Below are 27928 nucleotides of genomic sequence, written 5' to 3' on the forward strand. Positions count from 1 at the left end.
AATGTTTTGATGTTTGATGCTGAGCAAGATATTCATGCTTTGCGACATTTTTTGAATGACTCTACTGCTTTGATTTGACTTTTTAAGGCCTTGATCTGTGGGAGAAAGAGTCGAGACTTTTGAAACGATGTTTCCATCACTTATTGACGGATTCATTTGCAACACAATCCCAATCCTTAAAAACCTTAGTTAGTCTACACATGTTGATCTGAGATGTTTTCACCAGCACCGGGCTAATTCGGTTTCCATTAGCACTCGTGTGTGATTAATACCCTCCCATCCACTTGATTTAGGATTCATCACCGTTTTCTGTCAGAAATCCTGTGTGGAGAATGTCAGTCAGTTCCTCCCTTCAGCAGAGAACCAAGACGCAAGGAACGGATCCGGACGACAGCGGGGATGACTGGGAGATCGGCGTCGGGAATCTGATCATCGACCTGGACGCGGATTTGGAGAAGGATCGACAGAGATTGGAGATGAATCGCGTTTTGAGCGTTAAAAGCGCGGCGGAAGGTCGCGAGGCGCTGGAATACAATTGCGCAAACGCAGGAGGCGCCGCGTTCGACGGCCTGACGCAGCCGTTCCTCTGCAAGGAGCCCAAGAAATTCAAGCTGAAACGCAGGAATTCCGCCACGGACGCGGATCGGTTCCCGTCGCCGGAGATCGCGAGCGGCGTTCCCAAAGCATGCGTCGGTAAGCGGCGCGAGGCTCAAGGACGCGGCGGAGAGATGAATTCAGCACCAGCGCCGGTGGACAGCGACGAACCGGCGCCGCTCGGCAGAACCAAAGACGGCAAGAAGGGCAAAACCCCGAGCAGAGGAGCGAAGAGGGAGAAGGACTCGGCCAAGACGCGGAAGGAGAAGCCCGGCGATGAATTTGGGCCGCTTTCTGAGAACGGAACGGAGAGCCTCGTCGGCAGGGGCGGGATGGACGCGGCTATTGTTGACCACGCAAACACCGAGGAGCACAGCCTGAGAACGGTAAGCTCGCGCGCGCGACGGCCGCGATCACGACGCGCTGTGGAGCTGATGGCGGACTCGGTGTCTGTGTGTCTGACGGTCGCGCCGGAGAGAGAAGGCGCCTGCTTCTTTGTGCGTTATGCGCGAACCTCCTCGCGGCCGTCGAGATCCGTCCAAAGCAAAACGAGCGCCAGACGCGCGCGCACGCACACACACACACACACACACACACACATTGCATCGCGATGTCAAAATAAAGAGGTTTTCTTTTGTTTGTCAGCCATTTCCTTTGTTTAACGCAGCCCGTGCTGAATTCTTCACGTCTGTTGCCATTGGAAACCCGAGCATCGTAATTCCCCCTGCTTGTTTTGGACAAAGACATACTGGCTCGTTTGAAGCCGAGATGCTTTTCGTGTGTTATTTACAGTTTTAAATATAGAGACAAGCTCCACCCCCTCCAGTCTTGGCCATTCTGCTCTATTGTCCCTTATGTCTTTTTCATTTCGCCTTGATTCCGGCGACATCCTTCACGACATGCTGTAGGAGCCGTTCTGTGTTTTCCACTGCAGAATCTGTCCGATGTTTTGATGCAACTGATCAACGAGAAACTGTCTGCAACTGTATTATGCTTCAGCTGGCCCTGTGTTTGTGCTCTCTCTCGTTCTCCAGTTGAGCGTTAAGACACGGTCGGTCGGAACTAACACCCAGGAAGCCGAGAAAGCCTTCGAGTCCAGCTACATGGAGCCATGTCAGCCAGGAACGAGCGTCAATCTGGAGGGTATTGTGTGGCACGAGACGGAGGAAGGTGAGAGCTGGCCGTTCTGTGCGAAACAATACGTGCACGTGCTTTCAGTTGGTGTCTGGCCTCGCTATTTCTCCTTCATCGTTGTTTTCAAATGCGCGACGAGAGAAGGGCGAGTTTTGCCATCAGCTCCACGGGACTGCGTTTTCAAAGCAGCTGGGAGACTGAAGCGTTTGAAGGAAGAGGAGACACTGGTTGCATATTGATTAAGCGAATTAAAATTGCAGACCACCATCTTAACTTCCATCGCTGAGATCAAGTACACCATGCGTTTGAAAACACAGATGTGGGTTTTATTTATTGATTGCATATGCATTTTGGAATATTTAGGGTGTTTATTACTTTTAATATTTCAAAGGGGCAAAAAAGCACTTTATAAATAATGCTGACTTGACTGGACTCCTTCTCTTTGGTTTCAGGGGTTCTAGTTGTGAATGTGACATGGAGGAAAAGGACCTATGTGGGCACTCTCTTGGACTGCACCAAGCACGACTGGGCTCCACCACGGTAAAACACCACCCTTTCTTCTTCAACGCTTGACTTTTAATGTACATATTAGGTACGTGCATCTCCATAACTGAGGCCAAATGTAGTGTAGCAGACAATAATTGCACAAATTTGATTTTGTGAACCAACAACATTACAGCAGCATAAGAGCGCTGAACGTCTATTTATTTTAATGTTCATTAAATTGGACTCGAGATGATTGTGAAGGAACACTCTGCTGTTGCTTTAGGAACAAACACAAATTCCCCATGCATCTGATTGATGGATAATCCCCACGCTCCTATTTTAGCACTGTTTTTATTTTGTGCATATTTTAGCTAACAGTTGAATAACATTAAGTTAAATATAAAGGCATTTTTTATAAAATTGTTGTTAATGTTCATAATGACTTTCAGCACAAAATTCGTCTTTCTGTCCGTATGCTTTATATAAGGAGCTAATAATAGCCATAGATTGCGCTTTCGCTTTCCGTTTGCTCTGCTTTGTCAAACTGATTGATGCAACTGTGTTAATTCCTGAAGAGAGCTCGCTTTTGAACTGTTTTGGACTGCTGTCTTCTAAATGTGATGCTGCGTTTTTTGTGCGATGTGCAAATCCAAAGCGTGCAGTTTTTAACATATTTAATGAAACTTCTTAGCTAATATCAACGTTATGATATGCGTCTGAAATTACAAAAACATATACATATATTTAATTGTTTGATCAAAATTATTGCTAGGGACAGTTTGGTAGTATCTGGATATTAGTAGGATCACTCTATGCTCCTGCTGTTAAAAAATGATTGGTGACTTTTTAAATAATAAAAGTACAATGCATCTACAAATATATAATTTTCTATTTATATAGAATTATATAAATAAATGAGTTTTTACTGATGCAAATAGTATCAATGATGCACCTTGTATGCGATACACACTTTATTATAATCATTAACTTTTACTGATGCTGTGAATCTTACCATCCCTTATATATATTGTACATTTAGGTCCAGATTCTGTTTTGAATTTAGATCTGTTCATTTAAAGAAAGTTTGTTTATTTACATACACTCATGACTCCTTGTTGTTCTTAACTAGGTTCTGTGAATCTCCAATGAGTGATTCTGAAATGCCTTACGCACGTGGACGTGGTAAACGGATGCGGCTGGCCATACCAGATCAACCAGCTGCAGACCCGAGTCTTTCCAAGATACGAGGACTCACTCACAAGAGGCGCGGTGTGGGGATTGGCAACAAAGGAAGACGAGGGAGTCTGAACCTGAGTGGCTGTAGGACACCTGGATACTACGCCGTGGAGGACATCAAATCCAATCCACTTATGTGCGGAAAACGGAAAGGCAAAGCCCCGGCCGATCTCGATTTAAGCTTGGTCTCGGATGACATTAGGAATGGGAATGGGAAGAGGATACGAGCCAAATCCAGGAGCGCTCCTTCCACCCCTCAGGGTAAATCCGACCCGGTGTTTCTTGATCAAGTTTGCGCGTCGCCAATGCTAATAGACTGTCCGCATCCGAACTGCAACAAGAAGTACAAACATATCAACGGTCTCCGTTACCACCAGTCACACGCTCACCTGAACAGTGAAAGAAAGCAAGAGTTTGAGGTGGAGAGCGAGGACAGACTTTCAGATTTTGATGAAGGGCTTAGCTCGGTACCTTTTGATTCTCCGGAGAACATCATCTCCAAGAAGCCCAGAAGCATGTATAAACTCAATGCGGTCGGTTCGCCGAAAAGCAGGAAAGCATTGCTCAACAATGATAGCAGTCCCATAGCCAATGCAAAACTACGCCCAAATGTGGCAAATAAAGACGGAGCAATTGACGATCTGAGCAACCTCCCACTCATTTCCAACATGTCCGTGGTCCTTGAGAACTGCCTCATGACGGATCGTAACACATCTGTTGAGATGCCTAAGCTAGAAGCGGAGGGTGCTATTGATAAGAGGGACATATGTAGCAAAGTTAAGAAAGAAGGGTTCACTGAGAGATGCTTAGCTAAGTCTCGAACCAACAGACTCATCAACGCCGCCCCTGCTCCTCCGAAGCTGACCGCTATCCCGCCTGCTGCATTTTCCACTAAAATCACAGACGTTTCATCTCATCAGGCCTCTCCGACTGTTGCCCTCACAAAAGCCAAGAACCTCTCCCTGAAACCAATCAAGCCAAAGCTGGAAGTTATTGCACAAGTTAACATGGCCAACACCACCCCGGTTCTGAGCAAAGACAGTAAGAGAAAGGAAAAGCATCGATTAAAGGACAGGAATTGTAAAGATCCCCGGAGTCCCAAAAGTGACCCGATTTACACAAAAGCAGACGACACAAAGAGTATCGGTAAAGACTTTCCTGTGAGCCTCTTGAAAGAGCACTTGAGCAAGCAAGATGTTGTAAACGGTCCAAGTGAAACGCAAGAAAGCCGCATGGCGAGCATCAGAGCCGAGGCCGACAAGGTATACACCTTCTCGGACAACGCACCGAGTCCGTCCATCGGGAGCTCCGCAAGAACAGACTGCGTCCCTCTTACAAACGGAGATGGAGTGAGTGCTAAAACCAACAGCCCTGCATACTCCGACATATCCGATGCAGCTGAGGACGGTGGGTCAAACTCAAGGTCCAGAAGGAACTCGACACAAGATTCAAACTCAAACAGCAACATCAATCCCAAAATTCCCTCAATGAGTTCCGCTCCCACGGTGACCCCAGGAAAAGAGGTCCAGTCCGCATCTCACAGCCACGGTTATGAATCCCATTGCATCCCAGGTTACTTGCATTCTGGGCAAGCCAATTCCACTTCGTTCCATAAAGTGGCCTCACCTTACGGTCGGACAAAGGATGATTTGAGAGATTTAAGTGAGGATATAAAAAGCTCAGAATCCTCTAGCCACTCCCAATCACAGCTTCAGTATGCTGAGACGCACACGGCGCTGGCTCAGTCTTTGTACTATGGACAGTACAGCCGGGGTGTTTCCATGGACCAGAAGGTTCTAATGATGCCCGGCTCCCACAGACCGCTCAGTGAGGCATGCTGTGAAGAAATGCAGTATAGCAAGAGTAGAGGTCAAGTCAGACGAGGATCTGAGCAAAAGGAACGAACAAAGGATGAGCAAAAACAATTTCTAAGCTCTCCCCAGTCGATTCATAAAGGGGCAAACTCTGTTAAGATTAACTGTGCAAAACCTGGCTTCATCTACGTGGATTTGGACAAGCAGCTGTCATTTCAGCAGCAACAGGGGAAATCGTCCCATATCTCCATGTCTAAAGAACAAGGGGTCCTCAAGGAATCTGAAGACCTCAGTTTGGAGAATTCAAACTCAAAATCAAATGCGGACACAAATGTAACATTTCTAAATGTAAGTTACTGATGTTACTTATCATTTAATGAGGAAATGTTCTTTTAAAGACAATAACAGACTTCTAGAAATGTCCTTGGTTTTGCTGGAATATCAATCCAAAGTATGTTTGTTTTGGAAATATGATCCTTAATCATCAAATGATCGAATTGCCAGGATTCTTTGATGATTGAGAGCATATTTATTTCTAAGACGATGCCATCCTTTTGAAATTTTCCATGACAAAGAACATTAAAACACTAGTTTCACAGGGCTACTGTTTCATAACAAAGGGCTTCCCTGTAAGGTGTGTAATTTCATTGCTTGTCAGAGCAGAAACTGTTTGACAGTAGATGTTCCTCTGGGTTTAGGCTTCAGAATCTCAGTCCTGGAGCCACTCTTATCAGTCCAAATATGTGAAGCAGCAAAATCAAGAGGTCAACAAGATCTCAGAGGAAATGAGTCTGAGTCCAGACAAGGGGAAAGATTGGCACATGCCTCTAGAGCCCGAGTCCAGGCTGGAGGCCGATCTCCAGAACGTCAAGTGTGAGACGGCTGCCGAGGTCATCGAGGAAAGTACCAGACCCGAGGGGGACGAGATAGCGAGTGAGACGTCTGAAGACTCGCAGAATGCAAGAGGGGCTGCGTCGTCACCCCAGCAATCCTTCATCCAGTTTCAGCACTCCTACCCCTATTTACACCTGTGTGAGACGAGCAGCAATGCTTACAGAGTGATGTCTCCGGCTTTGGTGCATAATTACCCAGGTAATCGTCTTCTGTACATAGTAAACATGACACCAAACCCTTCGTGTAGTGGAGCTTGTACAACAAACTGCTTGTAAAGTATAAGCTGTGCGTTTTCCATTCTAGGTTTCCATTACCCTCTATATGGAAAAACGGCAGGGAGAGAGGATTCGGAAGGGGCTCAAAGCAGCAAACCAGTGACAGATTCGACAGCATTAGAGCTTCTGTCGCATCCTCTCCTGCCGTATCATGGCAAATCTCCTGTTGTATGTATCTCATTTCAAAAAACAAGTATCATCATTTTTAGTAAGGCTTATAATGTGGACCTAAACGTGGTTGAAACCGGGAAGCTAAAATTGTTCTAGATACACTGCGGAAAATGGTTTTCTTGCTTAGTACTTTAGTGTTGTTTTCGGGTATAAATATATAAGATTTGTTGAATCAGGATGCATTTACTTGACAAGAGGGATTGGCGATATGGCCTAAAAAAAATCATCACGATGATTTCAGTTATTTATTGCGATAACGATACCAGTGACGAAAAACGAAGATTATTATAAATAATTTTCTTCAGTAAAATAGCATATTATGTTATGTTTAAATTGTGGTCCAGTAACTCTGGTGAAAAACAAAACACAACAACAAGAAAAAGTTTAAAATGTAAACACAGATTCTGTATTTATTTATTTTATAAGCACAATTTAACTTAAAATAGATAAGTTAGGAAAACAGTTTTGAGATCCCCTTCTTGAAACATGCTCGCCTTTTTTTTTACTGTATAAATAACTGCAGGCTTGTTTGTGAAAAGTTGCTCAAAACAGGCCAAAATATCAATGGGGCAAGGAAAATAATTATTTTTCTTACCTCATTGGCACATATTTTTGCTGGTTTTAAATTAAAAATGAACAAAATATGGGTATATTGTTTTCAGAAAACACATCCTGAATCGAAAATGCTTAAATATTTATACTAGCAAACAACACAAAAATACTAATACTTTTTTTTGCAGTGTACAACATTTCTGCGAAATTGTTGGGAATTGTGTACACAATGGACTCACAAAACAGTGTTTATAGTGACGCGCTTGAAGTACTTAAATGAATTAGACCGTTAATCTGATGGTTTCATGTAGGTCCTTTACATTTTACACATGTGTTGTTGTTTACATAAGTCGAGGTGACAGCACAGAGTATTCCTTGGCAGTCTGATCAAATAAAATACATGGCAATAAGAGACACATATTGTCTTCGATGTATTTCGAAGTTGTTTACACGTGGTGTTTTACTCCTACAGCCCGGAGAAAGAGGATCTCCAGAGCAGGAACGGGAGACTGACCGGGAGAGAGAATCGGTTCCCTTCGGCCGCCACCTTCAGGCACATCATCTCACTCACCTGGGCATGAGCTATACGCTGGTGTCCGGCCAGTATGACCCCTTTCAAGGTGAAAAGGTCAAAAACACCTGAACTCACTCTAGCCTTCATTAAAGGGCTCATATCATGAGGAGTCTAACAGAGTCTCCAAGACTGACTTCTGTAACTTGACAGATGAATGTAGTAAAGCTTTTGCCGAGTCTTATGCCAAATGCACACTGCATAACTCAAGCTTTTTGACTCGTGAACCACAAACCCTCTCTCCGTGTTGTCAAGAATGCTGTTTGTGTGAACATTTAAATGCAGAGAGTGGAAACGCTCACGAAAAGCTAAACTATGAATGGTTTCGGGGGCACGACTTTGCTTGAAAAAAGTGATACGAGCCCTTTAAGCGTGTTTACAGTGAAGAAAGCATGTGGTGAGAGTTGATTGTAATGTTCTGTGATCTACGACCCTTAAGGTTTGAGTTCTGCGGCACTGGTTGCAAACCAGCAAGTTACGACGACGCAGACCTGCTCCAGCGGTGAGAACACTAATGCAATTACCTCTGCGATTAAATAATTCTTGTAGCTCAAACAGCAGATCATGTCGTTGATTCCCTGGGAAGGCGTCAGGGTTGCCAAGTCAGATTTGGGCTACTTTTACACCGTTGTCATGGGAAGTTTCTTAGTGCACAGTAGGGCTCTCAAAGTGGCAGAAAAACTACATTCAAATTGCACTTAAATTCTAATTCTAATTTAAAAGGCACAGTATTACTAATGCATATTTCTTCAAAGCAATAAAATAAAACAACTATCTTTTTTTGTAAATTATTTTTTAAACTGTGTATATATATATTTATATTGATGCATTGATGTTTTCATCTACTGCTGTCTGACAAACACCTAAAATTCATTTTTGCAATCCAATGTGGTTTTTATTTAAAACTCCACAAATATTCCAAATTCAAAGTTTTTTCTTGACAGCTCTAGTGCACAGGTTAAAGTAACCTCACCCCAGGGAATGGTAATTCAACTCAGCGGACCGACCTAAAATTCAAATGAGGTTGGGCTAGTTTTGAATAGCAATTGGACTGGTGGTGTTCCGCAGACCTGGCAACCCTGGAATGCATGACCAAATATTCATCTTGCATGTAACTTTGAATAAAGGGGTCTTAACAAATACTTGAAACGAAGGAGTTGAACATTTTTAGAGTCATGTGGTGTTTAATAATGTTCTCAAGGCTGGATGCACATCTTTAAAATGTCACTGCTTTGGAACGAAGAATGTACAGAATGTTTTAATTTAGCTTAAAGTTCCTATATCGTTTAATTGCATAACTGGACCATTCGGAGAACATTCATAGATGACATGCGCGCAACTCACTGGGAACATCAGCAAACGCTCTTAGGATAGATTTTGAAACATTTCATTGTCTGTTTAATCTGCAGAAAACGACGGGAAGATGTGAGATGTTTCACAGACATCGATTCCATGGTGTTACTCATCGCCTCCATTGGAGGCAGCGACTAATTTCATTTCTAACCAATGAATGTATTAATGGAGGACCGCAGTGGAACCCGACGCGGAGACAAGGACCTGAAAAACTTTCCTTCGGGTGCCAGTTACCAACAAGGTCCACGTAAACCCTCTGCTCATTGGATTTTGCCTGTAAATGGCTACATCTAGCTGTTTGTATGCACTTATATTGTCTTGTAACCATACTATTGAATGTATTTGCTATTTCATCACCTCTGTGTGGTAAAGGACGGGTTGCAATAGATTCTAAGTGACTGTAAGGTGGCTCGCTCCGCATTGACTTATTAACATGAATATACTGGTATTAACAGCCATTAATCTATTGTATCGTATAAAGTGGATGTTAATCGACAGTTCATCTCAGTGCCATACAGTATTATCATGATGTACATAGTTGTACATAGTTAAACAAAGCTCAACAGCGACTATAACTAGCTTATGTACCTTTGTATTGATTCAGTGCAATGTATGGTTGTCTACCCACCTCACTTAAACGGCAGACCTAGTCCTTTGTTACTTTAATAGTATGCATTGAACTAAATATGTTTACAAGTGGTTTTCTGGACAGAAAGTCAATGGCGTAGGTTGGTTGAGTCCCGTCATACGTTTTTCTTGATGTCTGCTATATCATCAAACTGCAGTTGCTTTTTATACTGTCTCTGCCTTAACATGTTTGGCGATCCAAATAAAAAGTCAAGGTTGTTTTTACATGCTGACGGTTGCTTTAGTGTGGAAAACCACTTGGATGTGAAAGTAAGTCAAGTTTACAGCAAGAATATGAAAATAAACCAAGTTATTAAATCCCATATATGTTTCTGTAACCTTCTGGCAAGGTTAAAAGCAAATACTCTTCTAGTAACGTTTTTAGAACATTCTTTCAGTTTTATGGTCTTTAAGAATGCTAATGCTAGCAACGCTTTAGAATAGGTAACACTTATTAACTATTAACCAAGACTTTCCCTCAATATATTCTTAATTTGCTGCTTAGTAAGGTAGTTGTTAAGGATTAGGGATGTAGATCCTACGCAGGTCATGCAGAAGAAGGCATTAATATGTGCTCAGCGCTAATAAATGGCTAATATTCTGGTAAAATGCACGCTCCGCAACTAATATTTGTAACCGTGAAATAAAGTGTTACCGAGACGTTTACTCTTTTTAAAATGTTCATGAAACATTCAAAAGTAGTTCCCATACTGTTTAAAATAATAAAATGGAACGTTCCTTTCACGTTTGCGTAAAAAAGATTAAAAAAGCCCTAATAAACAGGCTGTCTGGTTGGTCGGTATCCAATGAAAATTCATTCAATTCATAAAAGAACGTTTTTAGAACATATTTTTGTTACCTGCGGTAAAATCATAATATCTGTTCATGTAAAATCTGCCTAAACAAAACAATATTTATCTTTTGTTTACTTTTATAAACACGGCTTTGCAAATAAATGAGTGAATGTTCCTTGGTGCTTAACTTCATATTACTAGAATATATTTTCATGGTATTTTCTGTAAACGTGTTTTTGGCGGGAGTTAAGGTTACCATGGTAACGATCATTCAGATTAAAACTAGTTCGCAGTGAAAACGATACAAGTATTAAACCAAAGTATATATAATACATATAGCATCAAATTGAAACATACATCGACTCCTCATCCGCTATTTATTTCCCATAAAAAGACAAAAGATGAGTGATTTTTGAGAAGCGTGTAATGCGCTCTTCCGTCCTGCAGAGGGCGCGCGACTCACTCACGCGCACAAACACGCCGCTGTTTCCGGCGGAAGTGCCGCAGAGTGACAGTTACCGTCGTTATTTAAACACAACAGACGCGCTAAAAACAAACAACAGATAAAAACCACCCTAAAACTATTATGATAGTGTTAAAATAACGCAGAGAGATGCGATGGCTTCCAAATCCGAGCAGCTGCTGATTGTTGTTTCTGTTCTCGAAGGTAACGGAAGGTTTATTTGTGACTCACGCAGTCAAATCAAATCATTTCAGTATCATATTAATTATTAATAATCGTGATTCTACGTCATACCGATCACCTGTGATGTTCGAGACTTGACATGCGTATAAGTTATGAGTAAATATGCGTTTCTTGACATATAACTTATATCACTAATAAAAGAGTTTTAAAAGTAAAAGTTATATATATATTATAACATTAAATAAATATAATAGTGGTCTGATACCATCACTGTACCATGGTATTACTGTGGTAATTATTTAAAACTAAATAATATATATATATATATATATATATATATATATATATATATATATATATATATATATATAATTTTATTTTTTTTTAAGATCCTGTGAAATTATGCTTAAACTTAAATGTTTGTATATAATTGTTTTCTTAATTTTTTTCCAGGATTTTATTTAAAATAGATATCCTTTGTAACGGTATACATGTCTTTACTGTCATTTTGATCAATTTAATGCATCCTTACATTAATTAATATATTTTTTAATGTAACTTTATTTTCTCTTATGCATAGAAATGCACAGTTCCCGCAAAAATACTGTGCAGCACACCTGTTTTCAACATTGATGATAATCAGAAATGTTTCTCGAGCAGTAAATCAGTATATTATTCTGATTTCTGAAGATCACGTGAGAGGAGTAATGATGCTGAAAATTCACAGAAATAGACGTTCACAAAGAAAGCGGCTAGTTTAAATTGTAGTAATGTTTCACATATCCTTGACTCATTGTAATTCGCCATCTGTTTATATTCCTAGCACTTTTCCAGTATGTATTCCTCTGAAGCAGCTGACAGACGTGTTGTTCTTCCTCAGGCCGTCAGTTTCCCAGGAGTCCACGGCACACGCTGATAGTCGAGGCCCGCTTTGACGGAGAGACTCTGGCCACAGATCCTGTAGAACACAAAGAACAGCCGCAGTTCTGCACCGAGCTGGCCTGGGAGCTCGACCGCAAGACGCTGCACCAGCACCGGTCAGTACGGATGGGAGGAAGTATTTAAACACATTGCTTCGCAAAATGATTGGCCGTTTTGAAATGCCACATACGTCTGCAGATCAACTAAAAAAAAATTTTTTTACGCAAAATACATTAAATGCAGTACAAATAATAAATAGTGCTGTCAAACAATTAATTGCATTCAAAATAAAAGTTTTTATTTTCACTATGTTTTTGTGCACTCTGTATATGTATTATAAGTACAGTGTGTACTTTGGAAATTTGTAGAAATATTTATTTATAGTCATATAATTTATTTACACGCTCACACACACACACACACACACACACACACACACACACATACATATATATTTATTTATTTATATATATAATTTTTTTAAATATTTCTTATACATAATATACATGGTAAACACACTCATACTTTGTAAACAAAAACTTATTTTGTATGCGATTATTCACAATTAACAGCACTAGTATATTTAAGTACACAGGCATGTATATATTTGAGGGGAAAAATATTTTTAAATATTACATTTATTTATAATATGAATAATGAGTTTAAATATAGACGTAAATATTTTATAAAAATATAAAACTATATATATATATATATATATATATATATATATATATATATATATATATATATATATATATATTATTATATATATTTTTTTATTATTGTGTGTGTGTGGTTTTAAAAATATTATATATTGAAGTCTTGTTTTCTTCTTTTTCAAAAGAGCTTATATAAAGAGGTCAGTTAGAGACAGCAACTTCTCACCCTTTTACAATAGACGCTGCTTCAGCATTGGTTGAAACGTAAAAAATCTTTTTTAAACGGTTATGTTTTAATGAAGCCTCGTTTACTGAAACGATGTGACTTTGGCGGTTTGATGCGGCTCCGAACCGCTGCTACCAAACCAGTGATTCTGAAAAGCTTTAAATCTTCACAAGCGGCGCCCGTCTCTATCGGTTAACTCTGATCCAGCTCTTCCTTCACTCACAGACTCCAGAGGACTCCCATCAAGCTCCAGTGTTACGCTGTGGACTCCAGCACGTCTGCCAGAGAGTGTGTGGGATATATCATCATCGATCTGAGATCAGTGCAGGAGATCAAACAGGTCAGGTTGTCTGCTCTCTGGGATTAACTCTTTCTAAAGTTTAAAAGATGGGCGTTTATTGAAATCCTTTAGAATCTTTTGCAGCGTTATAAATGTTTTTACTGTCACACTTGATCCGTTTAATGCATCCTTCATAAATAGTGCTCCTTTTTAATCTTTCATATCCCAAACTATTATTCTGATTTCTGAAGCTCACGTGACGCTGAAGACCGGAGAAATGCTTACAGTGCTTTGATGCAACCTGTGTTGTTAAAAGCGCTATATAAATAAAAATGATTGATTGATTGATTGATTGAAATGATGCAGAAAATCACAGAAATAAATTACACTTTAACACACGTTCACACAGAAAACAGCTGATCTACATTGCAATAATATTTCACTATTTTTTTCACCGTATTTTTGATCAAATCAACAGTAAGCAGAAGAAACGTGTTACCGATTGCATTCGTTTGACTGCTTGTGTATGAGAAGGTTTAAATCTTTTAAAAGCAGCATCTCGTTTGAGATGCATATTTTGTTTTGGCTCATCTGAAACTCTTCTTTGTCCTTCAGGCTCCTAAATGGCATTCTTTGCTCAGTAGTAAGTACACGAAACTGAAACCCGCTCTTCTGATCAGCATGATCTTAGAGAATGACACCAAATCAACAGCTGAGCAGTTCAGAGCAAAGAAAGCCCCGCCGAGGCCAGGTACCTGACGCTCTGCTCTTTCCTCCACTGATGTGTCTGGTGTTTGTGCTTTCTTTCTTGCTTGTATTTGTGTTGTTGTTTCCTTTTCTCCTCCCGTCCTCTGCTTCTGTTGATGGGCTTGAAAGCTTCATGTTCTGCATGCGTGTTCGTCTCAGGTCAGTGCCGTCGAGTAAGACATAGTTGTAAAAATCAGCGTAAAAAATGTATGTTTTTGAAAACACTTTCTCCACCACAAAAACTATTTAACAGCTTAAATGAAGCAATATAAATATTAGATGACAAAAAAAAGAAGAAAATAATTTAAAATATGTAACGAATAAAATAAAATCGGAAACAAACAAATAAAATCCAATTGGAAAAATACATTCATTTTCTAAAGTAAAATTAAGCAAATACAAACTAAATAAAAAAATAAACCGTATAGAAATGATGCTGTTGTTTAAAGTTAATTGGTTAACTATTAGAAAGACATCTATGTCATTGTTTTAGGCTGTGTCATTGTTCACTGTAAACTCTGTAGGTTCTCCAACGCTGGTTCCTCTGGACTCTGGTAAACTCAAAGCGGTTCTGAACGAGGAAGAAGGTTTTCATCAGATCGGACCTGAAGATGTCTGCTCCGACATGTTTGTGCTGTCGGTAACGGTGGCGTTTGCTACTAAATTGGAGCAGGTGACTAGAGATACTGTCATATATCAGTCTCATCCGCTTAAATATATTTATTAGTGTACATCATGAATAAACGGCACATTTTCTTTCAGCTGATCTCCGGCTCGACTAAGCTGTCCAGCGAGGGGACTGAGTTCTTCTTTTATTACACTCTTTTGGGGAACGACGTCACCAGCGAACCTTTCCAGAACCTCCTGAGTCCAAGCTTTGAGCCGGAGCGAGCGTCCGTCCGCGTCCGAAGCAGTGAGCGAGTCCTGCAGCTCTTCCTCAGCCAGCAGCCCTTCCTGCAGGTCAGCACAGATAAACACTATCACTGATAGAGCTGACCGATAAACACTGATCTCAGGTAGACCCGAACAGTCTGTCTATCAATCAGTCAATCGCCTTATCTGTTCAGTGTGTTTAACAGTACAGATTGTATCAAAGCACTGAACAGTAGAAAATAGGAGAAAAGACTGATAGTGATGTACAATGACAAGATCAAACACTTAATTTTTTAATTAAATGCAGAGAAAGTCTCTGTAATCAAATCGATGATAATCACTAGAAATTAAGTGTCCCCAATTTAGCAAGCCAGAGGCGACAGCAGCAAAGTGTGTGTGTGTGTGTGTGTGTCTGGTTCCGGTGACCTCATCTAGGTGTTCTGGTCTCTGATGAACATAATCTCTGTGTGCTGATCTAGTCTGGACAAACTGAGAAACAGATTAAGAAAGAAACAGGACTAATATTAGCGTAGATGCCATTCTTTTTACGATGTCACAAGGACATGGTATTTTAGGAGTAGTGTTCCCGGTTCCAGCTGATCTAATTATTGCAGTCTAAAAATCCTTTAACTGATTTGAATAATAAAAGTGTGTTGGTGTGTTATGTGTAGGCTAAGTTAAAAAGATGTGTCTTTAGTCTAGATTTAAACTGGCAGAGTGTGTCTGCCTCCTGAACAGAGTTAGGGAGATTGTTCCAGAGTTTAGGTGCTAGATAGGAAAATGATCTGTCGTATTATCAAACGGCCAGAGTTTTGAGAAAGCAGCGGACGTGCAGGACTATAATGTGATAAGAGCTCGCTCAAGTATTGAGGAGCTAAACCATTCAGGGCTTTATAGGTAATTAATAAGATTTTAAAATCTAGCTGATGTTTGATAGGGAGCCAGTGCAGTGTTGACAGAACCGGGCTAATATGATCATACTTCCTAGTTCTAGTAAGGACTCTGGCTGCTGTGTTTTGGACTAGCTGAAGTTTGTTTATTAAGCGTGCAGAACAACCACCCAATAAAGCATTGCAATAATCTAACCTCGAGGTCATAAACGCATGAATTAATATTTCTGCATTAGAGGTTGAAAGCATAGGTCGTAATTTAGATATATTTTTAAGATGGAAAACGCAGTTTTACAGATGCTAGAAACATGATTTTTGAAGGAAAGATTGCGGTCAAACCTAGGTACAGAAAGTAGCGTTAAGAAATTACTCGTCATCCAGTTTTGTTTTGTTTTTTTATATCGACTATGCATTCTGTTAGATTCTCAATTTGGTGTGTATCACCAGGCCGCGCTGAAATATAGAGCTGAGTACAAGTCTTCTTCTCCTATAATAGAGAGAGAGTGTAATTTTTCCTCAGGGGATCTAAAGCTCATTATCTGATGTGAAACTGTAGTTGACGGCTGCATAGTTACAATTTTATCTCTGATGGTATCAATCTTAAAAGTAAAGAAATTCATGAAGTCATTACTGCTATACTCTTGGGGAATGTTAGTACCTGTTGATGTTTTATTTTTCATTAATTAAGTCACTGTATTGAATAAATACCGGGGGTTGTGTTTGTTTTTTTCTAAAAGAGATGGAAAAATAATCAGATCTAGCAGTTTTTAATGCTTTTCTGTATGACAGGATACTCTCCCACCAGGCAATATGAAATACCTCTAATATTGTTTTTCTCCACCTGCGCTCCATTTTCCGGGCTGCTCTCTTTAGGGTGCGTGTGTTGTCATTATACCATGGAGTCAGATTGTTTTCTTTTATCTTTCTTAAGTGCAAAGGAGCAACTGTATCTAAAGTGCTACAAAAAGAGATATTTTGTGATGGAGGTGATGGTTCTACCATACTTGTAATCAGGTGAAGAGTTTACGGTTTTATCAGCGGCTAGTACTAACTAGAAAATCAGCAAATTCTTTAATGAGATCTGTGCTGTGTCCTGATGGCCTGTATACAGTAACCAGTACAAACATTTATCACTAGCACATGATTCTGTAGATAATGTTATATGCAGCACCAAAACTTCAAATGAGTTCTACTTAAAGCCTGCCCTCTGAGAATAAACACAACTGACCGATAATGTTTTGCACACAGATCCATCTCTGCTGTGGAAACCAGTCTCTGGGCAGCACTGACATCAGTCTGTCTGGGTTAATGAAGAGCAGCGCTGATCTCACTAAAAACCCTGCCACAATCGAGGGAGCTTTCATCCTGCAGCCCCCGAACCGAGCGAAGCCCAGCCTGCAGACCGTCCCTGCGGACCTGCAGCCCACCGTGGGCGTCTCGGTGACGCTGAGAGCCGAAGACGTCAGCAATCGGGTCCGATCATATATCACAAACTCCTACTTTAAATCAACTTCACCCTGGAGCACAAAACCAGTCGTAAGGGTCAATCAACGAAAGCTGAATAAATGAGCTTTTCCTTGATGTTAGGATGAAATAATATTTGGCTGAGATACAACTATTTGAACAAACTGTAATCTGTGTTGAGATGATTAAATATTATGAAATATTGAGAAAATCTCTTTTAAAGTTGTCCAAATGAAGTTCTTGCATATTATCAAATAGAAGTTTTGATGTATTTACAGTAAGACATTTACAACATTTCTTAAAGTAAAAATCTTTGTTTAATATTATAGTGATTTTGTGCATAAAAGAAAACAGCTTCTGTGCTCCAGGGTCATATATAAGAAAACTTATTTTATTTCTAATTTCTGACTGATTTTAGTTCTGTTTATTTGCCAAGGCAACATTTCTTATTTTCATTTAGTTTAACTTGATTTACTAACATAATTAAAATTAAGATTTATTAGTCTCATAAGAGTTTGAAGTACTACATGCAGTGTTATTAATTAGTTTCTATTTGTTTGTCTTTTATTTGTTTGTTTTTTTATGTTGGTATAGTATATATTTTAGATATCTTTTTCTGTTTGTACATAGTTAAACTTAATAAAAAGGTTTTTTTTTTTTTTTTTTTTTTTTTTTTTTTTTAATTAATGTATATAAAGTGTAGCCAGTCATTTATTTTTGCAGTGCAAGAAAGCTTTATTAAAGTTATAATTGCTTTTGTTTTATGTTCTGATGACTTTTTAGATTCTGATGTTGTGTGTGTGTATAGTTTGTGGCTGGTTACAGTCTTTTTAACAGCCATATTTTTCTGAACAGCTAGACATACCCACTGAAAATGGACCTAAAACTCCAGTGAAGAAAGGGCCCGTGCCTGCCGCCCGCCATGAACGTCCCTCAGAGGAGCCCAGAGCCCTGATGACCCCGTCACCGCTCAGGAGATCACCGGACCGACCTCTCCGGTCTCCAGACCCTTCTCCTGAACACCAGCACTCTGAGAGCGAGGCTGAGAGTCTGTGTAGTGACGACACACAGGCTCCGCCCACAGCGTCTGACAGACAGGCTCCGCCCACAGCGTGTGACAGACAGGCTCCGCCCACAGCACATAGTAAGTTTAGTGAAAGTAGTAAAGCATATGCATTTCAAAACAAGTGTAAATCAAGCCTTTTTTGTTGTTGTTTTTTTGATCTGGAATTTAATTCAGCATCAACTCACAAAAAGACTAAGAATGTTATTTGACACATTCTGTATACATTTTTCTAGCATCAGCAAAATAATCTGTTTATTGCCTTTCTTTGAACACATTGTTATAAGCAAAATCCTGTTATTCATTGATGTTTTAGTACATAAACTTTTAGTACATGGGTCAGAGATGAAAACGGCTTTTTAAGCACCAATAAAAGTTTAACAAACTTAATTTTTTTAAATCATACATTAGAATGTGTTCTGTTTAATTTCTTCTTTTCTTTTTTTTTTTTTTTTTTTTTTTTAGAGCAAAAAATGAATGTCATACATTAACCAAAAAATATGCCAAATATCTTGGCAGGCGTATTTAGAACAACAACATTTCCAAAAATGCATGAATTAAAACCATACTAAGATTGAAAACATTGCCACTTTCTTTCAAAACCATTGCCTTTTATCCATTCGACACCAAAAAGTTTCATTTCTTTAAAATTTAGCATGATCACTTGATCAAAAACGTTTCATTCTTCTATAAATGTGTTGGGTTTACCGAATCACAGTGAACATTATTTCACCGTTATGACGACGTTTTATTTCACAAAAGTGATTTGAAACATTCACTAATTATATGAAATGCGTTTTGTTCTTTCAGACGCACCTGTTGTCTCGGACGTAACTAGAGCTGATGCCGCAGACTCCATCTCCGTTTCCGCTCCGAAGATCTCCATCCCTGCGTCTGCCCATCACTACTGCTTCTCTCTGGACCTGCGCAGCGTCCGAGAGCTCAGGACCAGCTTCTCCATCAACTGCGTCCTCAGGTCCTCCTGAGCTTCCACACGTTCCTCTTTGCCACGCCTCGCTCGTGTCGTAACGCTCTTTCCTCCCACCGCAGGTACTCTTACCAGTTCTTCGGCAGCGCGGCTCCCATCATGACCGGTCCAGCGGTGGAGCTGAAGAAGAACACGGAGGTGTTTCTGCCGCAGTCGTACTGCGCCTTCGATTTCGCCGCTTTACCCAATCAGCTTCAGGACACGTTCCTCCGGTGAGAGCGCCCGGTTACGTGAACGTATTTTGACTTAAGGCTTTCCTTGAGGCAAGGGACTCCTTAGTAACACTTTATTTTACGGTGTGCATCAGGATTGTGTTTCATGTGTATCTATACTAAGTTTGATTTAACCCGCTTAAATACATTTCTAGTTCCATTAAAATTACAGGATATAACACAGACATAAGCTACTTAAAATAAAGTGTATCAAGATTGTACTTAAGTGTAAGTAGCTGTGTAACAGACTCTGTAACGTGTGTGTAACATCTAATTACAGGCTTTTCCGTAACTTAATTACATAAGTACTTTTTCTGTCATGTAAGTTTATTGGCTGACCTAATTAGGTAATTACTCTCTATTATGACACCTTAAAATGAAGTGTTACCAGTTTCTTACATTTTCTAACGAGTCGACAAAGCGCTGACTAAAAACACAGAAACGAGATCTCGCTAAGCACATAGAAGTTAAAACTCAGTCAAGTGTCACGCTTTGGGAGAACCGGGGGAAGCCATCTACTGCATCTTTGTTTTAGATAATGTTACTGAAAATGCTTTTTTTTTTTTTTAATGAAACCTTGGTTACGTTCAAGTGTTTAACCTCATGCTCGAGGGTCCGATCTGTATTTTGATGTTTTGCATGTTAAGATATTCATGCAAAAAATGTTAAGACACCCTTTTTTTATGCAAAAAAGCATAAAACTGGTTTGTGGTGAGACACAGGATTTACTTTTTTTTTTTTTTTTTTTTTTTTGCAACCCAAGTTTCATTAAGGCTTCCCTTAAGGGATTTCTTATCTTAAGTGCTTCCATACAACTGTCCCAGACCTTTAACCCTATAAATCCCACTGGATCGGGTTTCGATCTTGCGCTCGCTCTGCTGCATGTCTTTCGTCATCCCATGGAGAGTTTAGAGGTTTTTTTTGATCCAGTGAAAGTCTTAACTGTACAAACGTTCAGCTTCAGCTCCCTCCTAAATTAAATGAGAACATTTTGACTCTGATTTCGTATGTCAGGCTTTCTGAGCTTGACGTGTTGACTTAGACTGAGTGTGTGTCCAGGGTTCCTCTGGTGGTGGAGATGTGGCACCGAGAGCCCAGCTCTGGAGACGTTCTGCTGGGTTCTGTCAGCATTCATCTGTCTCGCCTCCTGAGCTCAGAGAAAACACGCTTCCTGGACGCGGCGGGCCGGCAGCACTGGAGACAGAGCTGTTCCCAGAGGATTCCCATCCTCAGAGCAGACGGGTTCGTGCAGATTGAGCAATGAAAGATGTTCGTGAAGCGCAGTTGTCGGATCATATTCTGTTCAATCCCAAGCAGATCGCTGTAGCTGCAGAACACTGAACGCACCTCTAGATGGCGCCCTTAAAACACAATGCTGAAATATTTTTACTATTAATATTATTATTTTACAGTATTACCTACAAACAGCATGACGACACGGTATGTGATCCTGAAGCACGGTCAGCTTCTTGAAACTGATATTCATGCATTAGCAGAATAAATAATCTTTCCATTAACGTCTGGTTGGTTATGATCGGACAATAGAGACAACTGTTATAAAATCTGAAATCCAAGGGAGCAAAAAAATCTAAATATGGATCAAATCACTTTTAAAGATGTTCAAATACATTTCTTAGCAATGCATATTACTAATCAGAAATGAACTGTTGATATTTATAGTTGGAAAATTGCAAATGATCTTTATCTTTACTTTTAAGAGAATAAATGTTTTTTGGCATAAAAGAGAAACAGAAAGAGAATGCTTCCGTTAGAACAGAATTTTTTTTTTTTAAGTTTGTTGCATTGTTATTTTTCGTTAGTTTTGTGAAGTAATATAAATATATAAACGAGACATTGTCTCATTGTCACTGCTAGCTTTTTTTTTTTATTCTGTGGTTTAATAAATCAGAAAAAAAAGACCTGTGATATAAAGGTGCTGGTGTTTTTATCCCGTGTAGTTTAAGGGCTGAACTGAGTTCTGTGTGTAGGTCTGAGAAGCTGGCTGAGCTCTCTTACGTGAGCGTTCTTGAAGATCTGGGCTTTGTGAAAACTCAAGACGTCCTCGTCTCTGAATCGTCTCAGGTCAGGCTCGGATTCGTCGCCCAATCTCAATGTTAATGTGGCTCGAGCGGCTGAGTTTAAGGTGATGTTTGTCGACCAGGGGCCGGCTCCGGCTCTGGCTCCTCCTCCTCAGGGCCCCGGGGAGACGGAGACCGTCACTCGACCTCGAGAGACCCTGGAGTACAAGGCAGCGCTGGAGCTGGAGATGTGGAAGGAGATGCAGGAGGACCTGTTTGATAATCAGGTGAATCCTGGGAAACCCTTGACTTCTTCATTGTCATGTTCACAGAGCAAAGCCTGAAACAGCTAAAACAGATAAAACGGCTCAAAAGCGTTAGCATTTTACTGCGGTGAAATCATGCGGTAAAAACAGTACGGTAAAAACCTGTTAAGTTGTTTTAATCAATATGGTGGAAAACTCTAATCGATGTCATTTGTGACCACAAAAACAGTTATATTGAAATTGATATTTATGCATAAATCATCCCTCCACTGATGTCTGGTTTATGATCGGACCATATCTCTCTGAGATACAACTATTAGAAAATATCTGGAATCTGAGGGAGCGAAGAAATATAAATATTGAGAAAATCACCTTTAAAGTTGTTTAAATGAAGCTCTCAGCGATGAATATTACTAATCAGAGATGAAGTTTTGATATATTTATGGTAGAAAATGTGCTAAATATCTTCACGGAACATGATCTTTACTTAATATCCTAATGATTTTTGTCATAAAAGAAAAAAGGATCATTTTGACTCATTCAGTGTGTTGTATTTTATTAGTGTTTTTGGTGCCTGCGACGGCTCATGTTTGATTGTTTTCTTAGTACATTAAGGTTTTGTGTTGAATTCATGTTTATTATTTGAATCTACTGTATTAACATTATTTCAGTTAATGAAATATGTTGGTTATTTTTTAAATTGCTATTTAAGGTCTTTAAAACTTTTTCTAAGTTCTGTCAACTTAAACTGTGCCAGGTTTTTATTATTATTATTATTATTATGAATTCCTGTATTAGTGTTTGATGTCCTGCCTTGATTCAGTAATCAGCAGGTCGTTTTCCATGCAGTGGTTGTTGTGAACGTGTTTGTTTTGTGCTCAGCTGAAGCAGAAGGAGTTGAGTCACATGCAGGCGCTGGCCGAGGAGTGGAGGAAGAGAGATCACCAGCGGGAGGCGCTCATCAAGAAGAAGGTCAGGCACCGAGCTCACAGAAAAACTAATAAACACCCAAAACTGAGCTGATCGAAGATGGCATTCAAGGTTGATAAGAGACATTTTTACTAAATACTGAGAACAAAATAATAGAAAGAAATGTAATATTAGGTACATTTCCCATGGATCAGACTGGGCCAAATACTTTTTATTTATTTATGTGTTTTTATACCAAATAAAAAAAGTAAAATATGCATGCAGGCAATTAAAAATGAACTAATAGTCTCAAAAAAAGAACCATGCATCATTTTCAATGTCAGCAGGTTAAATACAAAAAACTGCCCGGTATAAGTGTTTGCAAAAAGCAATGCAACGATATATTTTATACTCGTTAATGCAAGTGAAGTTCATATTTCAGAAAATTACAGAACTTTGCAGCATCTTTCCAAAAAAAAAAAAAAAAAAAAAATATATATATATATATATATATATATATATATATATATATATATATATGTATATATATATATATATATATATATATATATATATATATATATATGTATATATATATATATATATATATATATATATATATATATATGTATATATATATGTATATATATATATATATATATATATATATATGTATATATATATATATTATATATATATATGTGTATTATATATATGTATATTTATATGCTATCTGTATATGTATATATATATATATATATATATATATATATATATATATATATATATTTATATATATATATATAGTATATACAACAATATACTGTATGAGTCATAAATTATATGTATATTATATTATCTATTTAGTAAAGTATATATATTATATATATATATGATATATATATGTGTATATATTATATATATATATAAATATATATAATATACTATATATTTCTATATAGTAATATATATATATAATATATATATATATATATAATATATATATATTGGACAATATATATATATATATATGATATTTGGAAATTAATAAATACAATTAATAATGTATTTTTTGCTATCTGTCCTCAGTTATATTTCTAAATTAGACAAATAGCTGTATGAGTCAAAATTAACAAAAGTAAAGATCATCATTTATATTTAGTAAATTTCCTACCATAAATATATTAAAATTTGACAACTATTTAATTTGTTTCTTCAGGAGATGGAGTACTAATTAGCATTGAGAAAAAAATCTTTTGGACAACTGGAGTGATTTTCTGCAAAAGACCCTCCTCTGATTCTAAATTGTCAAATAGCTGCGATCATAACAAAGCAGACATCAACGGGAAGCGTATTTTGTCGTTGTTTCTTCAGGAGATGGAGTATAAGCTCCTGGAGGAGCAGCTGCAGAAGACCCTGTCTGATCTGGAGAAGCGGGAGAAAGCTCTGGCTCACGCTGAGACCGAGGTGAGAGCGAGTCCTCGGAGCGATCTTCACCGAGCGCGTGTCGCCAGCTCGTGTTTCTGACGCTCTCGTCTGGTTTAGACGCAGAGGCTGCAGCGAGAGATGCGCTCCGAGCACGAGTTGAGTCTGCGCGAGCTGCAGGACGGAGCCAGGCGTCTGCGCGAGGACTGCGCTCACCAGGTGGAGCTGGAGAGGTCAAAGGTCAGGCAGCTCGAGGATCTCCTGGCTCAGCAGCGACAGCAGGTAAACACAGCACACGCAGGCAGTGACCGTGATCTCTGGCCCTTTAAAGACACGAGCCGGGAGGGGTCAGGTGACCCTGGGGTCACGGGGTCACCCCCCTGCTGATGTCAATACTCGCTAATCCACTCGTTCTTAAGAGAGGAGTGAAGAGGCTCAGCGGTAATCCAGTGAGAGCGTGCTGGAGTAATGTTAGTGTTAGTGTTTGATGTGACACTGTAGAGCTAATCAAACGCCTTCCTGGAGCTTGGAGAAATTCATATCTCTGTATTTTTTGACCAATTGGAGAAAGATATATATATAATTTTATTTTTTATTTTTTTATTTTATTATTATTATTATTATTATATTCTCATCATTTTTATTGTTAGTTTAGCTGTTTTTTTTGTTAGTTTTTAACCTAATAAAAATAACCCAGTTTGATTGAGATTAATTGGAGTACACATTGAAGATTTTAATATTATATTTAATAAATATTATAAAAATATTATGTTAACTGTTTTGCAGCTGTATATTTTAACTCTTCATATATATTTTACACACTGCCCAGTGCTGTCCAATGAAACCCTACATATTAAGGTTTACTTATGAAACGTGATCGTAACAATTTATCCCTATATATTATCAGTGAAGAATCACATTTTATTCTAACATTCAAATATTACAGTCTAAAATCCAAAATAATGCTTTTGAAGCGGAAGTTAAATTCACTGAACGAAAAATTAAAATGACAAAAGCAAAATGACTTGTATTAAGTTGTTTTGATGACACTATTACAGTCGTTTCATTTCACATTTAGTGCGAATGTAAAAATACACTTTTAAAAATTTGTTTAAAATTCTACATGTCACATTGTGTAACTACAAATATTAAAAAAATTATATATATATATATATATATATATATATATATATATATATATATATATAAATTTTTTTAATTTTAAAAAAAAATTTTATACTATATTTTTTTTTTTAATCAGTTATTCTTGAAATGTTTATGCATCCCCACATCTTCAGTAGTTCTCATAAAGGCTGACCCACGTAATCGTCAGACTAAAAGCAGAGTTTTCTGGGCTCCAGCATCTGTTTTCTATAGTTTTCTATCTGTCGTGTACTCGTCTGCAGCTTCTCTGTGAAATAGAGCATCTCCTCGTCTCGAGCGCTTTCTTCAGACAGCCCACCTACTGAAATACTTCAGCCTGCCGTCTCATTTTTTCCCAGAAAACATCTGGCCCGGCGCAGCGCTAACAAATCAAGCAAAGTAGGTTTCTGACATGCGAAAAGAGAAGGGGTCTTGATGAGAGCTTTCTGGAGCATATATGGTGTCAGTAACGTGTAAACATACATTCGTCCCGCTCGACACTCTCTAACCGGTTTATCCGGGCAGAATCCTCCCACGTCTTTCTTCGTCTTCTTCTTCTTCTTCTTTTTTCTGGACGCTCTCTCCTCGTTTGTGAATTCCAGACCTCGTGTGTCAGGTTTCTCTGCCGTCTGCTTTCTGTCAGACAGAGAAGCGTCGAATGGAGAGCGCTTGTAAGGTTTTAGTTGGAGCGGACGCTGTCTAACACCCTTGAAGTGTTTCAGCAGTAGCTGTTCAAGCTGACGGATCACACACACACACACACACACACACACACACACACACACACACACACAGGAGCTGTAATGAACAGCACTGTAAACCACAGCTGTCTGCGCTTCTTAGACAGCTTTCACACACTCGTCTATTAACCCTGTACAGATACTTCATTATATTTCATACGCTACCAGTCAAACGTTTATGTTGATGATTTAAGTCTTCTTCTCACCAACACTGCCTTTATTTGATACAAAATACAGTCAAATTGTGAAATATGTTTACTATTTATTCTATTTGCATATTTTAAATGTTTACTATTTATTCTATTTGAATATATTTTTAATATAGAAATTAATGCTTTTATTTTGCAAGGATGCTTTAATCAAAGTTTATGAAAAAGACATTTCGGTAACACTTTACAATAAGGTTAATATTTAGTTAACATGAACTAAGAATGAACAATACTTCTACAGCTTTAATTCATTTTTTTAATGTTAATTTAAGCATTTACTTATACATTATTAAAATCACAAGTTACAAAAAAAAAAAAAAAAAAAATATATATATATATATATATATATATATATATATATATATATATATATAAAATTGTATTTATATTTTTTTAAATACTGCAATAAATGCATTGTTCATTGTTTGTTAATGTTAATATATTTAACTACTGTTAACAATAAATTATTGTAAAGTGTTACCAACATTTCTGATGTAACAAAAGATTTCTATTTCAGATAAATGCTGTTCTATGATGAACAGAATCCTGATTCTATTCATTAAAGAATCCTATTTTCTGTATTAAATCAGTATATTATTCTGATTTCTGAAGATCATGTGACACTGAAGACTGAAGTAATGATGCTGAAAACATATTTGAAACAGATATTTTAAATAGTAAAACTGTTTCTAAATGTGACTGTTTTGGATGAAATAAATGCAAATGAAAAGGTAAAAAATCTTCGTGTTGAAAAAGCTTCGGCTGGTAGTGTGTGTAAACCTCAAATGTTCAGATGGTTGAGAGCGTGGCTTTTATTCTGTGATTTGTCTCTTGGTCCATCTTCACGCTGACTATGAAAGATACAAGAGTCCGAGAGCAAACACAAGCAGCTGGAGAAGGAGTTCCAGCTGTACCGGGATCAGCAGAACGTCCGGCCCGAGGTCCGTCTGCAGTCGGAGATCAACCTGCTGACCCTCGAGAAGGTCAGAGAGCCCGAGCCGAGTCCAGAGCTGAGCCTCATTATACCCGGTCTGCTTGAGAATCATTGTGTTTTTATCATCAAGGTGGAACTGGAGCGGAAACTGGAGTCTGCGACCAAATCTAAACTACATTACAAGCAGCAGTGGGGTCGAGCGCTGAAGGAGCTGGCCAGGTTTAAACAGGTAAGACTAACCGGTTAACTCTCCACACACACACACACACACACACCGTCAGGTCACGTGATGATGTTTTACTCTCGTCTCGGCTGTAAATGACGAGCGAAAGCTTTCAGAGAGTCTAGTTTTAATCTTTCTAACCTGATGAGATTATTTTGTGTGTCATTGTGAGAAATATCATATGTTGGATCACTCTTATAAAAGGCTTGCATCCCAAAATATATTTTGCATAAAGAAAATCAAACCTGTTTTTGGCTTTGCATTGTTGTTTTCAGTTTTAATTATTTGTGCTACAATACTTAAAAATTGTCAAATATATGTAACAAATAGATTAAAAAAGGAAAAAAAAATTGAAAAAAGTAATAGTATATTTTTACAACTTTTGGACAACTTTGAACTTTATTATCCAGTAACAAAAAAAGAAAAGTGTGTGTGTATATATGTGCATATATATATATATATATATATATATATATATATATATATATATATATATATATGTGCATATATATATATATATATATATATATATATATATATATATATATATATATATATATATATATATATATATATATATATATATAT

At 38.3% G+C, this 27928-nt stretch overlaps 2 protein-coding genes across 6 annotated transcripts in view; both read left to right on the forward strand.

The window, feature by feature from the left end:
- The first annotated feature begins 4 nt into the window (after nucleotides 1-4).
- znf608 (zinc finger protein 608) lies at nucleotides 5-9932 on the forward strand. 3 transcript variants are annotated; one of them, XR_006251599.1, is made up of 9 exons: nucleotides 5-980; nucleotides 1629-1764; nucleotides 2181-2268; nucleotides 3344-5612; nucleotides 5963-6356; nucleotides 6462-6601; nucleotides 7629-7784; nucleotides 8167-8229; nucleotides 9137-9932. XR_006251599.1 is itself a non-coding variant. In XM_043246863.1 (9 exons), the coding sequence occupies exons 1-9, from the start codon at nucleotides 333-335 to the stop codon at nucleotides 9154-9156; spliced, it is 3906 nt and encodes a 1301-aa protein (XP_043102798.1). In that variant the 5' UTR covers nucleotides 5-332; the 3' UTR covers nucleotides 9157-9932. The 3 variants fall into 3 exon arrangements, 2 of the variants coding, with proteins under 2 accessions (XP_043102798.1, XP_043102799.1); XM_043246863.1 differs by having other exon boundaries at nucleotides 7629-7776; XM_043246864.1 differs by lacking the exon at nucleotides 8167-8229 and having other exon boundaries at nucleotides 7629-7776.
- A 1066-nt stretch (nucleotides 9933-10998) lies between these two features.
- The window catches only part of LOC122351049 (centrosomal protein of 120 kDa), a 23877-nt gene continuing 6947 nt past the window's right edge, over nucleotides 10999-27928 (forward strand). For 2 of the 3 annotated variants that reach the window (XM_043247891.1, XM_043247892.1), the window contains exons 1-18: nucleotides 10999-11168; nucleotides 12028-12184; nucleotides 13182-13296; nucleotides 13852-13987; nucleotides 14508-14656; nucleotides 14746-14943; nucleotides 16995-17219; nucleotides 18066-18354; nucleotides 19084-19249; nucleotides 19324-19473; nucleotides 20533-20715; nucleotides 21462-21555; nucleotides 21635-21778; nucleotides 22640-22729; nucleotides 24041-24133; nucleotides 24212-24373; nucleotides 27044-27166; nucleotides 27248-27346. In XM_043247891.1, the coding sequence (XP_043103826.1) occupies nucleotides 11120-11168; nucleotides 12028-12184; nucleotides 13182-13296; nucleotides 13852-13987; nucleotides 14508-14656; nucleotides 14746-14943; nucleotides 16995-17219; nucleotides 18066-18354; nucleotides 19084-19249; nucleotides 19324-19473; nucleotides 20533-20715; nucleotides 21462-21555; nucleotides 21635-21778; nucleotides 22640-22729; nucleotides 24041-24133; nucleotides 24212-24373; nucleotides 27044-27166; nucleotides 27248-27346 (2622 nt within the window). In that variant the 5' untranslated portion in view covers nucleotides 10999-11119. Of the gene's footprint in view, nucleotides 11169-12027; nucleotides 12185-13181; nucleotides 13297-13851; nucleotides 14143-14507; nucleotides 14657-14745; nucleotides 14944-16994; nucleotides 17220-18065; nucleotides 18355-19083; nucleotides 19250-19323; nucleotides 19474-20532; nucleotides 20716-21461; nucleotides 21556-21634; nucleotides 21779-22639; nucleotides 22730-24040; nucleotides 24134-24211; nucleotides 24374-27043; nucleotides 27167-27247; nucleotides 27347-27928 lie in introns of those variants that run through there. The other variant, XM_043247893.1, reaches the window with a different exon arrangement.

This window comes from Puntigrus tetrazona, chromosome 8, assembly GCF_018831695.1.
Source record: "Puntigrus tetrazona isolate hp1 chromosome 8, ASM1883169v1, whole genome shotgun sequence".
In the NCBI taxonomy this organism is placed as follows: Eukaryota; Metazoa; Chordata; class Actinopteri; order Cypriniformes; family Cyprinidae; genus Puntigrus; species Puntigrus tetrazona.

Bases quoted from the DNA above. Each gene is read 5' to 3' on its own strand.
- znf608 (XM_043246863.1), top strand. From the start codon at position 333: ATGTCAGTCAGTTCCTCCCTTCAGCAGAGAACCAAGACGCAAGGAACG. The intron at 1,765-2,180 runs GTGAGAGCTGGC...CTTTGGTTTCAG, and splicing joins GTGGCACGAGACGGAGGAAG to GGGTTCTAGTTGTGAATGTG. The intron at 5,613-5,962 runs GTAAGTTACTGA...CTCTGGGTTTAG, and splicing joins CAAATGTAACATTTCTAAAT to GCTTCAGAATCTCAGTCCTG.